The sequence below is a fragment of the Anoplopoma fimbria genome, chromosome 7 (genome assembly GCF_027596085.1).
Source record: "Anoplopoma fimbria isolate UVic2021 breed Golden Eagle Sablefish chromosome 7, Afim_UVic_2022, whole genome shotgun sequence".
In the NCBI taxonomy this organism is placed as follows: Eukaryota; Metazoa; Chordata; class Actinopteri; order Perciformes; family Anoplopomatidae; genus Anoplopoma; species Anoplopoma fimbria.
In genome coordinates this window covers 17,011,674-17,032,359 of record NC_072455.1, presented here as the reverse complement: position 1 = coordinate 17,032,359, position 20,686 = coordinate 17,011,674, and the positions used below count along the sequence as shown (strand labels likewise).

At 43.1% G+C, this 20,686-nt stretch overlaps 1 protein-coding gene across 1 annotated transcript in view; it reads right to left on the bottom strand.

The window, feature by feature from the left end:
* Positions 1-5,744: 5,744 nt before the first annotated feature.
* The window catches only part of ppargc1a (peroxisome proliferator-activated receptor gamma, coactivator 1 alpha), a 247,251-nt gene continuing 232,309 nt past the window's right edge, over positions 5,745-20,686 (bottom strand). Inside the window, exons 7-14 of the mRNA XM_054601191.1 lie at positions 19,913-19,958; positions 19,625-19,698; positions 14,855-16,091; positions 12,947-13,039; positions 11,897-12,017; positions 10,006-10,127; positions 9,500-9,651; positions 5,745-6,803 (exon numbers count right to left, since the gene is read on the bottom strand). Coding sequence (XP_054457166.1) covers positions 6,700-6,803; positions 9,500-9,651; positions 10,006-10,127; positions 11,897-12,017; positions 12,947-13,039; positions 14,855-16,091; positions 19,625-19,698; positions 19,913-19,958 — 1,949 coding nt within the window. The 3' untranslated portion in view covers positions 5,745-6,699. The remainder of the gene's footprint in view (positions 6,804-9,499; positions 9,652-10,005; positions 10,128-11,896; positions 12,018-12,946; positions 13,040-14,854; positions 16,092-19,624; positions 19,699-19,912; positions 19,959-20,686) is intronic.

The following is a 20,686-nucleotide window of genomic DNA, read 5'->3' as shown; positions in this document are numbered from 1 at the left end:
TCTGGAGCCCAATAAAGAGCTTTTTAGCAGTCCAATGAAATAATAAAGATTTTATTTAAATACTTCTTGTGACTGTGTACCGCTCAAATATATTTTGTTTCATTGCGGAATAGTCACAGACAGAAGCTTAAGACGCTCTAACTTTCGTTCCACTGAGACTTTGAAGAGGTGAAAAGCAAAAAAAGACGACTGATGATAAATCATTTTGAAATTCAGGTCTCGTGCAACTTTTTATTTGCCATACTTGAAGTTCTTAATCCAGTCTGTAACAGACTGTAAATGACCTATTTGTGTGAAGGAAATAAGCATATTTGATTTGTCAGTATTTTGAATGGAGTCATTAAGCACTGAAGTCATGGAAATTATGCTAATTGTTATTGATGCGACTCTGTGATTGCCAAATAATAACCGATGATATGTTGCTCACATCATCACATTTACATGTTGCTCTCCACATTGGCTCGTTAGCGACGTCATGACGCCGGGCCTATCGGGATCCGCTCTCACCACCTGCACACTCGGGAGTCCGGGAGCGAGGGGACGGAGTGTCTGCAGGGTGCCATCACAGCTTTGGTCCGTTGCTGCCTTGTCATGTCGGGTCAGTCGCGCTCCATCTCTCTCCTCTCTCTCCATCTTCCTTTTTCAGTCAGGTGAAAATGCCCAACAGTCTGCATCCGGAGCCCTAACGCTCCCTGTCAGCTGGCTGTCCCCGCAGTCACAGTGGAGATTCATCTTTCTGCTGATGTCCCTTCTGTGTGGCAGAGAGTTGCCAGCCCCAGCATTCTTAAAGGCCTTTCATTGCCTCGAGGCACAAGAGCAGGTAAATGTAAGCACGTTGAGGCAACACTGATCTGCTAGTAAATGATCAAAAGGCCAAATCACCAAATGATTGCCTTCTGGATCCAATTCCTGTTCTAATCCATCAAGAAAATCTATATGAACACTCACACACACACACACACACACACACACACACACACACACACACACACACACACACACACACACACACACACACACACACACACACACACACACACACACACACACACACACACACACACACACACACACATCATTACAGATATTAAAACACCGGAATCTTTTAGGTCTTCGGTTTTTTTTGTTGTTCTAATTAATACGGCACGTCTTGGGCACACTTGAGGTAATTAACATTGTTTTTTGCCAGCAACACACAGCAGATGGTGATTGAAAATAGAGGGATGAGTCGCTCAATCAACCACCATTTGTCTGTAGCCATTAATTATCTAGCGAAGAATACATTCAGTCCCCAAAGTTGATAGTTTGGGGGGAAGAAGAATACTGTCCTTCTGTTCCTCATTACTCTTTAACAGCAGAAACTGCTGAAACTAGAATGCCGGATAGGGAGATTGCGATTTTAATAGCACTGTCATTATCTTCTCCCATAAGGTGGCATATGATAAAAGGCTTGTAGGAGAAAAAATGGCGCTAACAAAGAAGCGTTGCAATAAATGGAGGCCAAGCAATATCTACTGGTTCATTCTGTTCAGATTTATCAAAGACCACTTTCAGAGATGATGGGGACAAAATGCTGGTTCATTCAACATGACAGCAGTAGGAAATGTTTTTTTGTTTTTTTTTCAAATAAGAGTCAACGGGTCACGTGACCACCACACGCCACAGGCCATCTGATTTAACCAATAAGCCCCAGTTTGTACGTGCAATCTGATTGGAATGGAAATTGAACAGCATCTTGCCCGCAGCCATCGAAGTCATGATATCATGATGTTTCATGTTTTCGCTTCTTCCTCCAGTTCTGGCAAAGTCTTGTTGGCTTTGCTTCACTTGAGAGCATAACTCTGCCTGGCAACACGTTGATATAACACACTCAGCTTATATGGAATCCTCTAAAAATAATAGGCTCCAGGAGTGACGGAGAGAAAGAGACACAAAGTGAAGAGGAGTTTGGGGGATATCGGGAGGAGAAACCTTGAAGGGACACAGCGTCACATCCTGCCATCACTTCTTTGATGTGTTTTTTTTTTGTCACCAACAGCTCCCTAATCCTACGTCTATAATCTTGCTTTTATTATCTCTGCCAGCCTTTTAGTCAGAGATAATCAGTGTCAACTAACCGGAGATAAATGTTGTCTCTTCAATGTCGGTTGTTCTCTATTGGTACAGAAAGGAAATTTGTACTCTTGATGTATCTTGTGCTCAGCTGAAAAAAAAAAAAAAAAAAAAAGAGTTCTTGATTGTAAATTACTGGTAGGATTGCTCATGTTCCACCCCACAGGGTTTAATTAACTAGTCTCAGGTAGTCTAATCTTATTATCCAAGACTGCTTTTTCCACACCCTAACCTGCTTACTGAGACGGGCAGTAGAAGGGCGATATCCTCATAAAAGAGCTGCCAGACTAGGGCAGGGTTTTCATTTTCAATGCTCTCTACTGCTTGGCCACCAAAAATACTAACCATTTACACATTCGTGTCACATAGCTGGAGACAAAGGCTGAATAGTCGGGTGCCATTTTCAGGATTTCAACAGCATCCGACACACAGCAGCCACAGCTAGATGCCAAATAAAATACAGAGCAACACAACTCAGCGGCAACATCTCAGTGTTTGTCCCACAGAGAGCCCAGCCCCATCAAACCCCATTATCTCCAAGGCCACTACTTACTTCCAACTGGAGTAGAGATAGCTGCTTATCTACTGGTTAATAATAAAAAAGACACATAACAGATAAAAAAGCCATCCTATCGTGATGGAAAGAGAGAGGTGGGAGAGAAAAAGCCGACAGGGAGCAGAGAGATTTCCAGGGACAGTTTCATTCTGTGGAAAGGGCAAGCAGAAGGAGACCTCCCGCTGTAATGCAGCAGCCGAGCCGAAATGAAAGCCAGCCGCTCTCTTCTCCGGGGCTAAACAGCCGCCTTAATAAAAAACACAATCAGACCCCCAACCTTAAAGTTTAATGCACATTCTTCCCATATTTCTCTTTGCGCCAGTAAAGGAAAAAAAAAAAAAGGACATGGTGGAAGCTCCCGGTGTGATCCCGGCTCCAAGGATAAGATGTGTGTGTGTGTGCGTTAAAGAGAAAAAAAGGGGAGGGGGGGGGTTATAGTAATTTAGAAGCCCCATTGAATATCAAGCACACCATCAACTCACGATAGCTCTCCGTCGTGTTAATGAAATTGTTCCCCCCAACTTTTTAATTAACTCACAGACTCATGGTGTGGAGTCAAGTTGTGGACACAGACAAAGACTACAGTTCTCTCTCCCAGGTGATATGAATATCAAAGAGGGACGTTACTCTGAATTAGGCTGAGTTTCTTTATTAGGGGAGAAACTTCAGAGAGAGACAGATGTGCTGAGGTCGGGCTTGTGTCATTTTTCCAGCGTCACTCAGCCTTCATTCAACACTTTGATATATAAGCACAGGAGGGAGGGATGAAGCAGTTAATCTGAATCCCCATTTACAACATGCATTGTTTTCAGAACTTTTAAATCATCCCTTTTAACTTCAAGGATGTCTCGTTGATAGTAATCAGAGAGAGCACAAATCATAATCACTCCACAGCGCTGACTGAACAGTGCTTGATGAAGGGACATAAATCACAAGGAAAAGGAGATAATAGGGAAGCCACTAAAAGAAAGAATGGTATTTTTTTTTTTCAAACACATTTCCCTTTATTGGCATGGTGAGGCTGATGAGAATTGCACATAAAAAAATGAAATTCACAAGAAAGTCGTACAATAGGTAGAACCACAAAGGCATTGGTAAGGACTTGGCAAAAGGCAACGTGGATAGGACACAAACAGGTAACAACCCATAGCGCCCCCCCTCCCCCCCAGCACACACACTCACTCCCAGAAACACACACATACCTTCCTAAAATCACAAACTCACACACACTCATACATACATACATTTTCTCATACACATATTGTCCTTCCAAAAAAAACATGATTACCCAACAAACGTTTAAGCAGTGGCAAAGTCCTCAGTAGGTCACATTATTAAAAAGTCTGCCACATTTGAAATTTGAACCATAAGGTGTTATAATATATTGCTACTCTAGGCAATTTACAAAGCATTTTTTTTATTACAATGATTAAAGCCACATCTATCAAATGGGACACGACACCATTACCCAAACGCTATACAGACAGCAAAAAAGTAAAACAATGTCTTAAAACACAGGTAAAGGTTGATTTTTTTTTTTATCCTTCCCTCGACCAATTTTTTCCTCTTTGCATCAAAAAAAATTTGCCGTTTCTTGTCTCCATAGTCAAACCTCATGAAAGGAAGCCTGTGATCAGAAAAGCTTTCATACAAAAGATTTCTCCTTCCCGTGATGGAACCTGGTTCTCTCATTACTTGGCTCGAGCTAGGAACGGGATATTAATTGAACCAGAAACCGCAAGGTTACCTTTTATGTCATGTCGACGGCGCTGTGATATCTGGACTGTGAGTGGGGGTGGGGGGCAGGTGGTGATGGAAAGTGGTGCGGCATGCGATACATTGTTGAGTAGTTTTCTCCGGGCTTATAGCATGTCATTTAAAATCTGCCAGTTAAGACAGCTGAGAGGCAGATATCCAAAGTGGTATATACTGTACCGACTGTCATCCTGTAATAGCCATGCACTACACAACAAACAGTTTCACCTCGACACGTTTTACACACAGGGTGGAGTTAAGAGTCAGTCACGTTTGCACAGATGTCACAAGGTAATGCGTGCATTACAATCACATAGACTCAATTACATCTTAAAGGGAAGAGCGCGTGGTGGGAGCGGCGACATTCAAGTGTTTACCGCACAGTGATGAAATGCCAAGATACTGGAATGGGGTCATCCTAGCTACCAGCGACTGGGTAATGGGTCAAGTCCAAAAATCACACAACAATAGGAGCTAAAATACAACTCTGAAAAATAATTTATTGCTTTTTATATAGTTTTTCTTTCATTTATATTATTATCATTGTTATTATTATTAATCATCTTGTAATTATTGTGAATATTATTAGCAATATTATATATATATATATACATATATATATACATATGTATATATATATAATTATACATCAAATACAAGATCTTTTAAAAAATTCAGGAAAAGGAAATTGTAAACTTTTGTTTGGCATTCACATAATCAAGCGTGAGTGGAGCGATGACAACAAGTGTTTACAGTGGTACAACAAAATTCCTGCAAAATCATTTTATTGCTTCATGTTCTGCTTCTGTGTGGAAAAAAAACCAGCGACGTGCTGCAGATGTGACTGATAGTGGAGACAGAAATCACTAAAACAATGAGGGGCTGACTGCTGGAGTGATTAGCTGAATGTTTTGATTGTTTTGGAAAGGCATAGAAGGTAATATTATCCCCACCAAACCATTTATTGTACACCCTGTCTAGTGATTGTAAGTTAAATAACACAAATCATAGGATAACTTAGACAGTTATAAACATTTTGTGAGGGACGCCATGTAACATGGAGCCCATAAATATTATTGATTCAAATATTAAAATAAATAGATAAATATGTGTATGCGCTGATTTAAAAGATTTTGAATGCAGTATTCTCTTTCACTGAAGGTAATCAAAAGGAGAACCATACAAAGCAATGAAATTCGAAATTCAACAGTTTATATATATATATATATATATATATATATATATATATATATATATATATATATATATACTGTATATATTGATTGCTTCAGAAATAATTAATAAAAAAATGGGGTACCTTTTTTACAATCATTAAAAAAACATGTTAAAAATGCATTTTACAGTGGTTGTATAAGCAAAAACACTGATAGAGAAACTTTATAAACAGAGAAAACTATACATGGTTGACTGTTTTTTCCCCAACAAAATAACTTAAAAAAGGACGTTTGTTCACATGCTCCCTCAAAATGAGCAGTTGGACACATCTTTTTTTTCTTTTTTACAATCATATCATGTCTTCTAAACATCATGTAGGTGTACAATATGTTTTACAGTATTGTAATTACTACAGATCGACATTCTGAATTAAGAAATGTTCTCCTCATTTTAAAAAAAGGCTGCGTTTTACAGTGCATAGCTGTAACAAATAAAGAACTTTATCCGATATGTACATAAAATAAAAATATTCCTTTTTATAATATTTGTAAATACATGGCTACATTTCTTCTTCAAATGTAGACAACAATGTTACCTTGAGATTGAGATTTTACCTCCAAGATACAATTCCCTATACTCTTGTTTGTAACACTATATCCAAACACCAGATTTAAAATAAAGAAAGAAATCAACAGCAAAAGAAAAACAAATCTGGCTGAACAAGCTGCATGTTTTTACCCCCAAAGAATTGTGGGCATTGTAGTGCTTGGAGAAAAAAGAAAATCATGAAAGTTTTTTTCTTCTTCTTTCACTGATGGTTGTACAGCAGTAGAGTGCACCAAACATGTGCATCAGGTTCTGAGGGTTCACTGGCTTTCCCAGAATGCAATGTCTCTTCCCAGCTCTTCAGCAGCTATGTTCATGTAAACTTTATTTTTGATATATTCATTTATATTGATATAGGTCTATAGACTTAATCTTATATACTCTATGACATAGAGTGTAAAACTTCTGGTAGTCTCGTCGTCAAAGGAGCGAGAAACAACAGTGAGGTATCAGAAGTCCCTCTTTGTGACAGACGGCAGGTGCCACTGAACTGGTTACCTTCTCAGGCTGCGCTGGGCCTCCCTCAGCAAGCTGTCAAAATCCATGGAGTCGTACTTGCTTTTTGTGGAGGCTGGATCAAAGTCGTCCGAATGGGAGTCTGAAAAAGGCAAATAGGATTGTGGTCAGTGCTGAGCAGGGGGAGCGTTTCTTTGAACATGCACTTAAAACAAGAGGTTCACATTTATGTTCAGAGAAAGCTTAATGGTCAGCGCTCACAGAAAATATTCTGTGAACTCCATTAAGCTTCAACACCAGTATTGCTCATTCATGTGGAACTCAGTGTTAATCTCATAGTTAGTTTACTATCGAGGTTGAGAGTTCTGAAACGTCCTGCCAAAGAAAATGTTTGTCTACTTTAAGTGTGGTGTTGTCAATTTTCAACAAAATAATGAGTAACAAGACAATTTGATGAACTTGTAAAATAAAGGATAATACGCTGCCTGCTCCAAGACTTGTCCCTCTTAAAGAGGAAACATACTTGTAGTTTGGGATTTTTCTCATACTGACTGTCTGAAACGGTCCGTTTAAACATCTGTCTCTCAAAAAAGCCCAGTCTGTTTTGATTGGCTTGCCGGAAAAATATGATGCACCTCTGCAAAAGGTTTCTCAAGCCGTGGATGGAGGATGGAAGACAGTATACTCTAATGAGCCTTCTTATGACAGGAAGGGTAGCTAAACCTGAATGGCTTGTTGACTGATCTAGGCAGGTCCACAACAACTGACTGGTTTGTCTTATTTTACCATTTGTGAGTTGGTGGGCACCCAAGATAGCTAAATCCAAGTGTGGATTTCTTGGCTGAGCACAATAAATAGTTGGAAAACATCTAAATCCATAAATGCATATTTATACAGCAACCTATTAAATACAACCAAATCATTTATTTAGTTGGGAAGAAAATAGTGCCTTATTTTACGCAGTGGCAACAGCTGTGAAAGCTTTTCCTTCTGTCTGTCCATTTCTCACATGTCCTATTTTTTCCTGATCAACCTGATAATACATGAAGAGTATCTTATCTCTGCCAACAGACGGCTTCACAAATGGGGCTCCCCAAAAGGGCCCAGCAGCACACTCCAAGAGCTTTGAGAAATGGGAATGACCATGGCAGCTAGAAGACGCCAGTCGTGATCTAGTGCAGTGGCCGAGGGCTGGATTATGTCACACTGCGCACCTTGAGGGATTAAAGACACCTCGGTGCTCTACTTAAAACTAATGGACAGTGTCTCAGAACACACAAAAAAAGATGCGAGAGCCTACAAGATTGAGAAGACAGAGGAAGGTTTGGATACCATGCTATAATAAGATCCTCCCTTCCTCTCAATCTCTTCATCCTGGGCTATCAGTATTGGGACGACCAAAATACCCTGTTCCTGACAAAGAGGCGGTCGAATGAAGGCCTTTCCATTTCAGCAGACTGATTAGTCAATCTCAACATAATGTCTTTCCTCAAGGCTTTAGGATTAGCAACTGTTTTTTTCTGTGTGTCAATTTCTCATCATGTCCTCTCTTTAAAAGGCTGATAGCTTCAAGCATGTGCTTTGAAAATGTATAGCAACCGCTTCATTTATTGAAGAAAGTGCTCTTTTCTTCTCCAGTGACCCATTGACCCTCTTGTAGCAGTGCATTATACATTCCTGACCTGCCATTTTGCTGGTAAATAAACATCAGGAGGAAAACTGGCTTGCATGAGTCAATACCTATCTTGTATGTCGTCATCATCAAATGGAGGAGACGATCTTTTGGGGATGTGTAACACTTGACATAACGGGGCATCTCTTTAAGTTTCAATATGGCTGCTCAATTATCACAACCATTGTAATTGTGCAACAAACAGAGGAAAGTACTTTTTTTCATCATGTGGGGCATCATGCCTGAAAAAAATATTGATTTTATCCATTTGAGCACAGATTCTGACTGAGGTTCATGTATCTGATCAATATAAGAAGCTTTGTACATACATCAGCTCCATACATGCATGTTTACTCCAAGTAATCACTTAGGTTAGATGAATTCTGCTATACCGCAGACTGCCATGACGCCCCGACTCGCAACAAAGGCAGTAGGTGTGAATAAGTAGGTATGGTCCCACAGTGGCCCCTCCCTCTAAGTAAATGACCGGCCCCTACCTGCCACATCAAGGCTCTGCCTCCTTTCAGCGCCGCAACAGCTGGCAACAGATGGAACCTCACTTTAGAGAAGGGAGGGGTTGCTGGGACTTAACCTTGCTCCCACCTTCCTCTTCCTCGCCTCATCTCTTTTCTTGTCTTTTCTTCTAACGCGCCTTTCTCCTCGTAATTTCATCTCTACTCCTCCCTCCTGTTTGCCATTCTCTTAAAGTGATTCCCACACACACACACACACATACATATACAATGGCAGATTGAGACACATCTGCACACATGCTTTTAAGTGCTATCTCTCTTGCATTTTATATCAACAAGGTAGAAACAAGCATCTTGAGTCCACATGAGTAATGGAGCCTGCCTTGTTTTCTTCATGATACTACAGCTACTAACAGGGTGGAAATGGAGCTCTATTCTTGGTATGTTCACAGATTGACTTCCGAACTCTTTTTGCCCTTTGAGCCACGAATGCCTGGTGGACACATTCAGCGCTGTAGGAATTGTTAGCAGCACAGAGATGGGTCTCTTAGGATCTGGAAGCATCACTCAAGCCTCTTATTTTCCTCTTCTTTCCCCCTTTTTCCCCTCTTTTCCCTGACAGTCCTTCCAGCTTCTCAAATATACTGCATGACTGCAGGGGGCAGATTGAGAGAACAACAAAGCTGCACTTACCCAAGTCTGTGTAATGTGATTTGCAGAACTGCTTTTGTCCGCCAAAGCACAGCTCGAACTGAGGCTCGTTTGACCTGCGTAAGGTGTGTCCGTTCTCAAGGGCGGCAAAGGCGTCACAAGTGTAGCGGTACGTGATGAAGCCAAAATTGTCCCTGGTCGAGAATAGAAAATGACATGTCAGGGTGGTGCTGTGGGGCAACAATAACTGAACAGGGGGCCTTGTCTTAGATGACGATCATGCTATTTATATGCAAAAGAGAATCAATAAAAGTGTATCTTTTGGGGCTCCATAGGCTAAGAACTAAATGGATCAGGAGACGGTGAGAGACTGCAAAAGCTCTGTCTTTGTCTTACACTGAACTCTAAGTTCAACAGTTACAGCAGAAAATTGTGCTGTATTACATGACATCCAGAGGTGAGGAATAAATGTTCCCTATCCCCCTACACGAATACCAGGCTGCCTCATTGAAGCACACACACATGCACAGAAAGTCCTGGGGCCTTACCCATCGTCCCTCAGGTTCACTGCACATTCTTCAATCTCGCCAAAGACTTCAAAGCGCCGCTTCAACTCTGTCCGGGTGCAGTCGGACCTCAGTCGGCCCACGTACACCACCCGTCTCTCCTCCTGCTCGTTAAGAGGAAAGACAGAACAGAGGAAGGAGATTAAAAGGGGGAGTCTGTTTTTTCTTCTCCCCTCTCTTTCTTCACTGAGCCCTAATGAATTGGTCTTGATCACTCCTGTGGATACGGCAGCTGACTTTCTGGCCCCCTGTTTTTTGTCCCTCTTCTCTGTCTGTCTGTTGTGTTTCTCTGTGATTCAGCCTGCTTCCTGTTATCTGATAGAGTTGCAGTTTGGGAAGCGCCCTCAGTCTGCCTTGGCACTACAATTCCTCTTTCTCTCTGCAACTCATCAACCACAGGCGGAGTGATTTTTATCAAATGATGCCGTGCCTTAAGTTTGGGGCTGCTTCTTCTTTTGCAAAGTCTAAAAATAAAGCGGTGAGGTGACTCAGCTATACTTTAGAAAAGCCTCTTTCCCTCCTTCCAACTTGGGAGTCAAACCCACAATGCGCAGTAAATTAGGCATGGTCAGTTAATATTGTAAAGATATTCCTATCCAAGAGAGAGGGAGCATTAAGAGCAGCAGCAGTGAGCCACGGGGTAAAAAAACATGGATTTCCTTCAACCTCAGAGGACGTAAGGGTCATAGCGGAATAATTTAGGAACAAACTGCACAAGGCTGCAATTATGGTGTGTGAGTACTTTAATTGCATATGCTAATCATATAATGCAGCACAGGCTTGGGGCTATAGTGTTTCACTAGTATTATTTATTTATTCATTCATTTACTTGCCATTACTGGGGCAAGTCCACTGAGGCCCGTTGAAATTTTGAATGCTGTCTTGAGGGTAGTAGTAGCTCCAACAAGTAGTAAATCAGTTGCCCGGTGCTAAACTCAAAGTTCACCTTTGCCCCGTCAGTTTTATAAAGAGTAGCTGACAAAGACACAAATTAACTACAGATTACTGTTTTTATGCTCATTTTTCCACTCCCTTTAAGGCTTACATACAGTTTGAGACAAAAAAAGTATTTGCTGAATTAGGGCTTTAGCTGCTGACAACTGATAAATAGGCGGCCTTCTCTTGATGGCACCCTGAGGGGCTGCCTGAGTGCGTGGGTGAGTGAGAGAATGAGGCAAAAAAACAGAGTGAGGGAGAGACAGACAGTAGGAGACGCTTTTCACATCCCTGGCCTCCCACCTCATTTGACAGCTTGAGCTTTTCTGCTTGTAATTGTTTGTCTTTCCATCTCTGAAAATGAATGCATGCCAAGCCACGTTTGCATTACTGCATCATTTAATGTACACTTTATCAACGGAGTAATTTCACACTGAGACTTGGAGAGCTGAGATATGGGAGAAATGTGATATTCACTGCATCAGGCAGAATTTTGAAATAGATACAGAAGAGCTCAACAGAATCCTTTTTTTTGTCCGTTTCATCCGGCTCGCTCTCCTAGTTTCTGTTTTGCACAATTTTAAAATTTTACCCCTGTGGTGTGATTAATAAGAGTCGACAGTGTTTCCAGACGACGGAGATGTTAAAAATACACGACCCCGAGATAAAAAAGGGAAGGGCCTGTCGCCTGAATCATTCAGGAAATCACTTTGTATGTATTATTTCAGTGGGGTGGCACATGGAACTGGGCTGGAGGATGTCTAATCCTAAGTAATGTGTGTGTCTGCGGGAGCTTTCTGTGCGTTTGTAGGAATTTCTGCATGTGCCACAGCAGTGATCGCATGCAGTCTTTTATCAGTGTCGGCAGGAAAGACACAAAGTCAAGCTCAGAAAGAAAATGGGGGGAATTAGATGGCGTTTGTGTCAGTTGACTCACTATTGCTTTTTGCTTTTGCCTCTCTCTTTGCTCGGCCCGCTCGAACTCGCGCTTCTCGTAGTCCCGGCGGTACTCCTCCCTCTTCAGCCTCTCGTGCTGGTAGTCCTCGTAGCTGTCATACCTGCGGAGAAAAGGATACGTATGACATCACTGTCCTGGCTCGTCCTCTAAATTCACCCTTCCTGTTGATGATTGGGAAGAACAATTGCCAGTATTCACAAAGGAGCAGTCCCCCTATAACCACTGATGGTTGGGGGGGGGAGGGGTTCAAAGGAAAGGAAATGGACATGTTAATAAGATGTCTCTTCGCCATCGCTATGATTACAGAGCCCGCAGGATAGGCCCGCGGGAGTGCCGGCGAGCAGCGCGGTCGGGGAGCCAGGCAGCTGCGACTGTCAGCACAACTTCACATGTCATTACTTTCTGCTTAGTTAGGGCTTCATCAAGAAGGAAAGTGCAACTTTCTCTCCCACCCCAGACTGGCACAAGACGTGTCCGCTAAGTTTTCGACTGATGAGCGACTCTCAGGCTTGTCGGGTGTCATTAGGCCCGTGGGTGCCAAATCAGCTCGGAGCGTTGGGATGGTGTCAGTCTCCCTCTCTCTCTCTCTCTCTCTTCCTGCACTGTGACAGTACTTCTCTGCATATGAAATGGTCCCCTCTGCAGTGGTTCGCGGAAAAAACTACAGAGGCGCTAAGTTGAATAGGCGTCATTATACAGCTGGGAGCGTGAGTCATGAGTGAAGTATGAATGTGCATCGGTATGATTTGGGATTCTTTTGTCACTAGTAAAATAAAACATGATCAATTAAACATATTTGCCCCCAATGTTTGTCACATGGTCCCAGTGTGGATGGGACAAGTTGCAAAAAAGGTTCAGTCTTGATGTGTAAAGGGAATCACAGAGTGGTTCCTTTCACACAATACTGAGGTCTCTTGAATTCTGGCAGACAGTTTCTAAGAATAAACATTCGTCCTAACCTGAAGAGCAGCGACTTAACAAAGGTTACGTTTAAAGCTGGAGGGTAAATAATTCATTTAAAATAATCACCTTGGCCTGCGGCTGAGAGGAGATCGAGACTGAGGGTGGGGGCTTTTGTGAGTCCTGGAACGAAAGGTGCTTGAATCTGTGTTTTGACGAGACCTGTGGGAAAACAGAAAAATGTTAAATATATGAAAATATTATTTTTAGCAACACATAGGAATGCTGTTCATCTCACACATTAGAAAATAAACTGTGTTAATGACTCATGCTACATACTTATGACTCCTGAAAACCTGTGACACCTTGGTTAATTTGTTACAGGCTTTGGGATCTAAATTAACCTCTTTGATTTTCACAAGACCCATTTAGGTGTTAGAAACTGGGTTAATTCCAGATAAAAGCATTCTGTTTTCTCCTAATCTAGCTCATGGCCACATTAAGTGTGCATGATTTCCTACAGAACTTTTATACACACCCGAGCTAGCACCTACATACATGCACCTACTATCTATGGTGTATGAGGAAATGGTCAATACTGCAGGCTCTAGTGACCTGGCTGTAGAGCTTGTATCTCTGCAGTCCATAAGCTTCTGATACTTAATTATTGAAGTGTTTCTGAAGAAGGAAGAGCTGAATGATGGAAGGGGAGAAGTTTGGAAAGCTCAGTGAAGCAAAGGAGTGCCAGTTTTGAAAAAATCGAGGATCCTACACTGTGAAACTTGAAACAGAGAGGAGGGATTTTGAGAATTATTTTGCTGGGATTCTATTTATCTGTTCTTGCATGAAAATATAACAAGCTTTTTGTTCTGTCGCTTTCAAGACTCCATTCCCTACTCAGTATTTTCGGAAAGCTTGTCAGTGTCAGATTCTGATCGAATGCCTTGAGACTATTACTGTATAATTTGTGAGCGAGTTGGTGTAGAGCACAAGAACAAGGGCCCGGGCAGAGTAAAGTGATTCTATTGGCTCTCTGGAGTAAACTGACCTTTAAGTAATCAGGCAAACAAACTGAGTCACTGCAGTGGAGTCCTGCACTGTGAGGCACTCAATGGACTACTGCTGACAAACTTAATTTACTCACATCCTTCTCAGTAACTACGGTTTGCCTCTGTTCTTCTACCACAAACACACAGACAGAAACCCCCTCAGCTCGGATCACAGGGAAGCATGGGAAATGTAGTTCTCACACAGAGCTATCATGATAGGAGTTTCTTTGAGAGGGGTTTTGAGACTACATTCCCACAGCCTGGATTTGGCTTTCATCTATGGGGATGTAAAAGAGGAGGGTTTGCCACTCAGTAAAAACAACAGCTTCCGCTTAAAACAATAGCCCCGGCATCAAACAAAAAACAGGGGCATGCGGGGGAGCGAGTGAGGAGGGGGGGTGAGTGTTAGGAAGACATTCAAATAAAACTCCCTGCCTAGAGATTAAAACTCATACTTTTCAGAAGTCCAGTGCCTCTGGTGCGTTTCATGTTCTGCCTTTTTTCCTTTTTGGTTCATTGTGTGTTTTGGGGAAATCACATCATTCAAACAATCTTTTTTCCCCATTGTCACTTAATACACATTCAAGTGCCACCTGGTTTAAAAAACAGAGTTTGGTTAATATAAGAACTGCAGACACTTTGGTTAGAATCCCTTCATCATGGGGTGATGGTTAAATCACTTTGTGTAACACTTGCCAAATCTAGCAAGGAAAAGAGGCAGGAGGTCAAGACCCCATGTTGAGAGTCTTCAGGGTCTATCCTGTCTGACACCAGCTCTGATGACTGATCAAGCCTGTTTTATACTCCTAAACTAGATCCCCTGCCAGCTCCAAGCTCCTGTGTAAACTGCTTAGGTGGGGAGGTTAGTGTGTGTGTGTGTGTGTGTGTGTGTGTGTGTGTGTGTGTGTGTGTGTGTGTGTGTGTGTGTGTGTGTGTGTGTGTGTGTGTGTGTGTGTGTGTGTGGGTGTGGGTCTGAGAAACGTCTTACCAGGAGGGGCGTCTGTCAGGTGAGCTGGAGAGGGAGCGCCTCCGAAGGTGCGAGGAGGTGTTGCGGGAGCCAGAGTGGGAACGAGAACGGGAGCGGGATCCGCTGCTGGTCCAGCAGAAAGGCCCGCTGGGCGAGAGGGGGAGGGAGGAAGGTGGGGAGACGGAGCCTCGTGAAGGGGAGCAGCTGGATGGTGGGGAACAGGAGGGAGAACAGGGGGGGCAGTCAAAGAGAAGGTCCAGCGGGGTGCCCTCCCAGGGATAGAGAAAACGACTCTCACGGCTCCCACCCAGCTCTAGCTCGTCTTGGAAGGGCAGGAACCCTGGGTGGAGGTAGCTGGAGCCAGGCGGCCTCTGGAAGCAGGAGCCATTCTCTGTCTCCTCAAGGGACTTAGCGGCTGCAGCCTTACTTGGTTTGCTGCCTGGTTCTCTCTCCTTGCCACCCTGGCTATAAAGGGCTTTTAAGGGGTGACCAAAGTGCTTGTTGAGTTCTTCTCTGATTTCCTGGTCACACAGGAGCTTCCTGCTGATGGCAGAAGAGTGAAATTGGTCCCAGTCAATAGTGGCCTCTTGTGAGGGGATCTGGGCGGTTTGTGTAAGGGTCTGCTTCCCTAACTCCTGGACCCGGGCTGCTTCTCCATTCACAGAGGCAACATTTTGCTGCTGAGCCAAACGACCAGATGAAGCTGATAATGGAGAACAAGAAGATGAAGATGATGAACGGGGTGGTGGCATGCCTGAGTCCTTACGCTGGACATGCCTATCCCCCACTTTGCCTGCAGTGGGCACGGGAGCAGCGCTGGCACCTGAGGTGACCGTCATTTTCGCTGCTGCTGGAGTCATGGTAACAGTGGCTGTGCCGCCGTCCTTCTTAGTGCTAGCTGATGCCTGGCAATAGTCATGGTCACTGTAGCCACGGGGCGCCACCCGCTTATTGTTGCTAGTGCCGCGATGCTCCTCAAGGCCGCCCCCAACAGCGTGTTGGGTGACCGGGTAAGGTAGAGCGGTGGACGCTTTGCTCAGCTGAGCATAAAGCTCAGTCTGTTCTGGACCCTTCCTGGTGGGGCCCCCGCCTGAGGCACCTGGGGCCGGGGCCAGAGCGCCGGGGCCCAATTCGCTCAGCCTGGCTCTTTTGCATGCCAAGGCTGATGAGGAACATGAAGACAACTTGGTTTTGAGCGATGCTTTGAAAGGATTCTCTTGACTGGCTTTGTGGGGGGGCGTGGTTGGTGGTGTCAGACCTGCAGAGAGAGGGACAGGCAGAGGTTGGTGGAGGAGTGGGGGCAGTAAAAGGAAAATGAAATCATTATGCAAACCTCCCCCAACTCATCTATAAACTCCCAGGTCAGTTTATGGACAATGGACACAGATACATGCCTGATTAAAATATTCACTTTCACTTGGCCTAATCCTGATCTCTATTTTATTGCAATCTTGACAGATTAATGTAATGCTTGGTGTAACTTAATATGGTGGTGCTGTAATACGGATGACTTGCCATCCCCTTCCTCTCTGACCTTGGTAAGATCCCTTTTCATGAAAAAAATAAAAACATAACACAAAACCCTGCAGAGGACAAACGTAATGCATCCGATGAAAAAAAATTATAGTACATGTATCATATCTCTGCCTGGCTCACATAAATGTCTGCACTGGACAGTGGCCAATTCATCTGAATAAAACCAAAGACATTTTTTATCGTCCTGAAAAAAATAATCAGTGACATGACGCCGTGCATGTTTCAAGATTATCCAGCGTAATGTCCCTTTTTCTGTGAAACATTGAAGCATGCTTGGTGATGTTGCCATGGCAAGATGTCATAGCAGCACAGGAAGTAGTGGCGAACGGGTCGTCGTTCTTCTCAGATGGCATGTCCCTACTGCTTGTGCCCCCCTCCCCACGTTTCCCCAGCCTCTTACAGATTTACAACCAGACAGATGGCAGTTATATGGGAAGTCCTGAGATGAGCCCACTTTATAGCATTGTTAATGCACTCACACAAACAGCCGCCACCATTACTCTCTCTCTCTTTCCTTTAGTCGTGTATTCTCCCTTTTTCTCTCTTCCTGTCTGCCATCTTCCCTGGATCAATCTCTTTTTCCGCCTTTCCGTCTCTCAGCATCCTATCCTGTTTCTGTCTGACACAGAACAAATGTGCCCACACACACACACACACACACACACACACACACACACACACACACACACACACACACACACACACACACACACACACACACACACACACACACACACACACACACACACACACACACACACACACACACACACTCGTCATCACTAACAGTCTCTCACTGGAGTCAAACTCAGCCACTTTGAAACACCTACGCTCTTCCCTCTTCTTTGCCTTTCTTATAATGCACATCATTCTTCGCTTGCTGGTGAATTGCAACAGATGACAGCTATTAGTATCAAATCCAGTGTTAGAGTATGCACTGGTAGTGCGAGGGCTTGATACATAAATATGCAAGTTTCTGAAACCGATCGCTGTGTTTGGAATGCCTGATCCAACGGCTTATCATCCTACTTATCATCTGTAAGTGTCTGTGAGTAGGACTGCAAACCCCTTTTCTCACTCCTTCCCTCAGTTCTGAACGTGATATAGACATATATATGCACTGCCAATAGAAATGAGCTATGGAAAGAAGAAGGGAGAGAAGGAGGGGGACGCTACACAATGCCTGAGGAACTTCTGTTTACCAATGAAGCGCCATCTGTCCAAAACAATGTGCACGCGGGGTCATAAACTAGGAGCCATTAGCAGTGGGGGTGAAATAAATCAGAATTAGATAAATATGTGCCTCTCAGTCAAACTCGCTAGTGATGGATGATCCGCCGACACAAACACGAATCATTTAGCCACTGGAAAGGAAACGATGAAGCAAGTGAACAAGTCAGAAAGAGAGAGGAGGATTTTATAATCTTTTTTTCTCGTCCAGCTGTAAATTGCAAGGAGACCTCGGAGCGAATAACAACTCCGTGCTTAAAGAGTTGATCCGGCGGTAAGCCATGCAAATAGCAAAACAAAGACCACCCCAGTGTCATGAGATACAGTAATTAAAGACAACACGGCAGCACAGGGTAAATCTATTAGCTTGGCAGAGATTAGGCAAGAGCAGTCAGATCCCAGGGGGGCTAACTGCATGTTGTAACCTTTACTGTTCCAAGAAACATGCAGCCAACAGTCCAAAAGTTGACTTTGTTTAGTGCTAAACATATTTTGGCTCAGTACACGATGTACAGGTTCTCCTGATAATGAAATTAATCTTTCTATGAAACAGCAACCACGACTACTACAACTCATCATAAAGCTATAAAATGATATGACTGGCAGCAATTCATGGAAAGTTCCATTAATGGAATGTTACTGTAAATCTGCAAAGGACATGAAACTCCGGAACTCAAAGCTCTCACCTACGCTTACTGGGATCTATATCCATCTGTCTCATGCAGCACGAGACCCAAAAGCTAATCCCTAAATAGGAAACAAGTTCAGTAACCAGGAGCATTCTGGACTAATGACTTTCCTGCTAATATTCAACCCCAAATTTCTTTAGGACTGTAAAGTCAGGTGAAGGGCTTTATTCATTTTACTGTGCTTGTAAAGCCGGTGCAGTGGAACAGAACGGACAACCAGACTTGGCCACAGGTCAATAAACTCACCCACGTGCAGTAAAACAGGAAGAAATATTAACCGTGCTTGATTGCCCCAGAGCTTAAGCAGCCATGCTCTTCGCTTCTCTAGGTCTCAACAGGCATCCCCTTTGACCCCGAAAGCTTATCTACACAAAAGGGTTAAACATCCCCTGGACCAAGGTCAGAGGGACAGAGGGAGATCTCTTGGGGTCTGACGTGCCACAATTTCCATCCCCCACAAAAGATAAGTAGAAGGTGCAGGGGCCAGAAATGAGGTATGTATGAGGACTATTTCCCCAGCTGGTAAATGAATACCCAAAGGGGCCGGGGCAACATCACACAGTCCGAGAGGCTAAAGGGCAGCCATTTTGTTTTTTATTAGCCTTAGATGATTAATCTTGGGGAGAAGGGGGTAATTACTGACATCGTTCACACAGAGAGAGATGGAGAGATATGACGCCCAATATTGCAGCTTTTCGCTGAAATTCTCTTCATTTTTGTCTTTTAATTACATTTTGCCTATAGCTGTCTTCCGATGTAGTTAAATATAACTCAATAACACAAAAGGATGATGGCAATAATGATGCTGAAAAACCCTCGCACTGACAACAGTTACAAAACAGCATCCCTTTGCATTCAAAACTTAACATTGGAAATTGACTCCCCAGTCAGCTGATCTAATTGCATAATTGTCTGGGGGCCTAAGGACAGGACGGCACGGATCATACAGGCAAAACGAAATTATGCCGCAAAACTAATTAAAACAATAACACTGCCATTTCAGTTTTCCTATGATGTGTAGGCTAAGTAAGCTGTCAGTCAGAGAGCATTAGGATCTGATAGAGAGAGAGGAAAAGCATATTAACTCTTCAGTAACGGGGGGAGGGGTGTGCTAATAAACCCTGAAGAGATTGGAAAGCCTAATCAATACTTCAGCACATAAAATGTTCTCCTATACCTTCACCTTGAACTCTGAACTGTAATGGAACTATCAAGATGTTGGAAAAGCCTTTGGTAATATTAGCTACAACAGGGAAGTGAGAATTGCCACTGAAATAGTCTCTTTTTTCTATATAATTACTCCATGTGTTTTAAATAATCAAGAAAGTATGCTTACCTGGGGTTCCAGCAATCTCCACACTTAATGTGCGTTCAATGGTTTTGTTCTCATACGGTGATCCCTTGTGGTCACTGGAAGACAAAAAAAAAAGTGCAATATTTTACTTGTAATGGACAGTAAGACCTTAAAAAGCTTTTGTGATCTAGGAAATGGAAATGAATCACAAAAATGCCTCAACTTGGATTCTAGTCTATATAGTTAATTTTTTGGGATTTGTGTTTTTTCTGTAGTTTGTTGTTGCTTTTTTTTTGCCTAGAATAACGTGGAAAAACTTCTCACACTTACTTTGGAGACTCTGGGGTCAAAGGAAGTGGCAAGGTGGTTGGTTTGGCTGCAGAACACAAAGGAGCATGTGTAATTATTGACCTAGGTATAACACTCATGGCAGAAGAGAACAGGTCCACATTCTGCAACAATTAATCTCAATTTGGCTCATTAAATGCAACTATTGCTACAAAAACACCCATACCTGGTTAGAAAGTCTTTCTATTGACACTAATGTGAAAACCATATATTTTTAGATTGACCCCGTTTTAACAATTTATTGCCTTAAGTTAAGACTGTCCACTCTGTGAGGCAGGATGAAGTGATGGTACGTTTTTTCACAGGTGTCGAGACACAGACACACCTCGCTCAAGACAACAAACAGATCGAAATGAAATAAAGACATAAAGAGACGATGCCACAAACAAGACACATGACAGTGGGTGAGCCCCTCTCTGGTCAAAAGAAAAGTCATAATCACATGCACCAACAGCAGAGAAGGGGAAAAAAAGTAGGAAGAAAGGAGAGTCAAGGAAGCTTGTGCAGTTGCCCGAGGCTCTGGCCGACTTGTGCTCCAGCTAAGGGAACGTGGCTTTAGTAGCACGGCGCTCTAGAGCAGCACCTGGGCTCTGAGTCTAAACGAACATATCCAGCACACTCGGCTCAATCAGCCAAAGAAGGTCCAAGGGTCGACTTTATGAGTACAAGACGTACAGTAGCAAGACAAGGCTCGGCCCTTTTCCCACCCCGTCCTTTTAAAAAAAATCCCAATCGATTTAAATTGAATAGGATGCC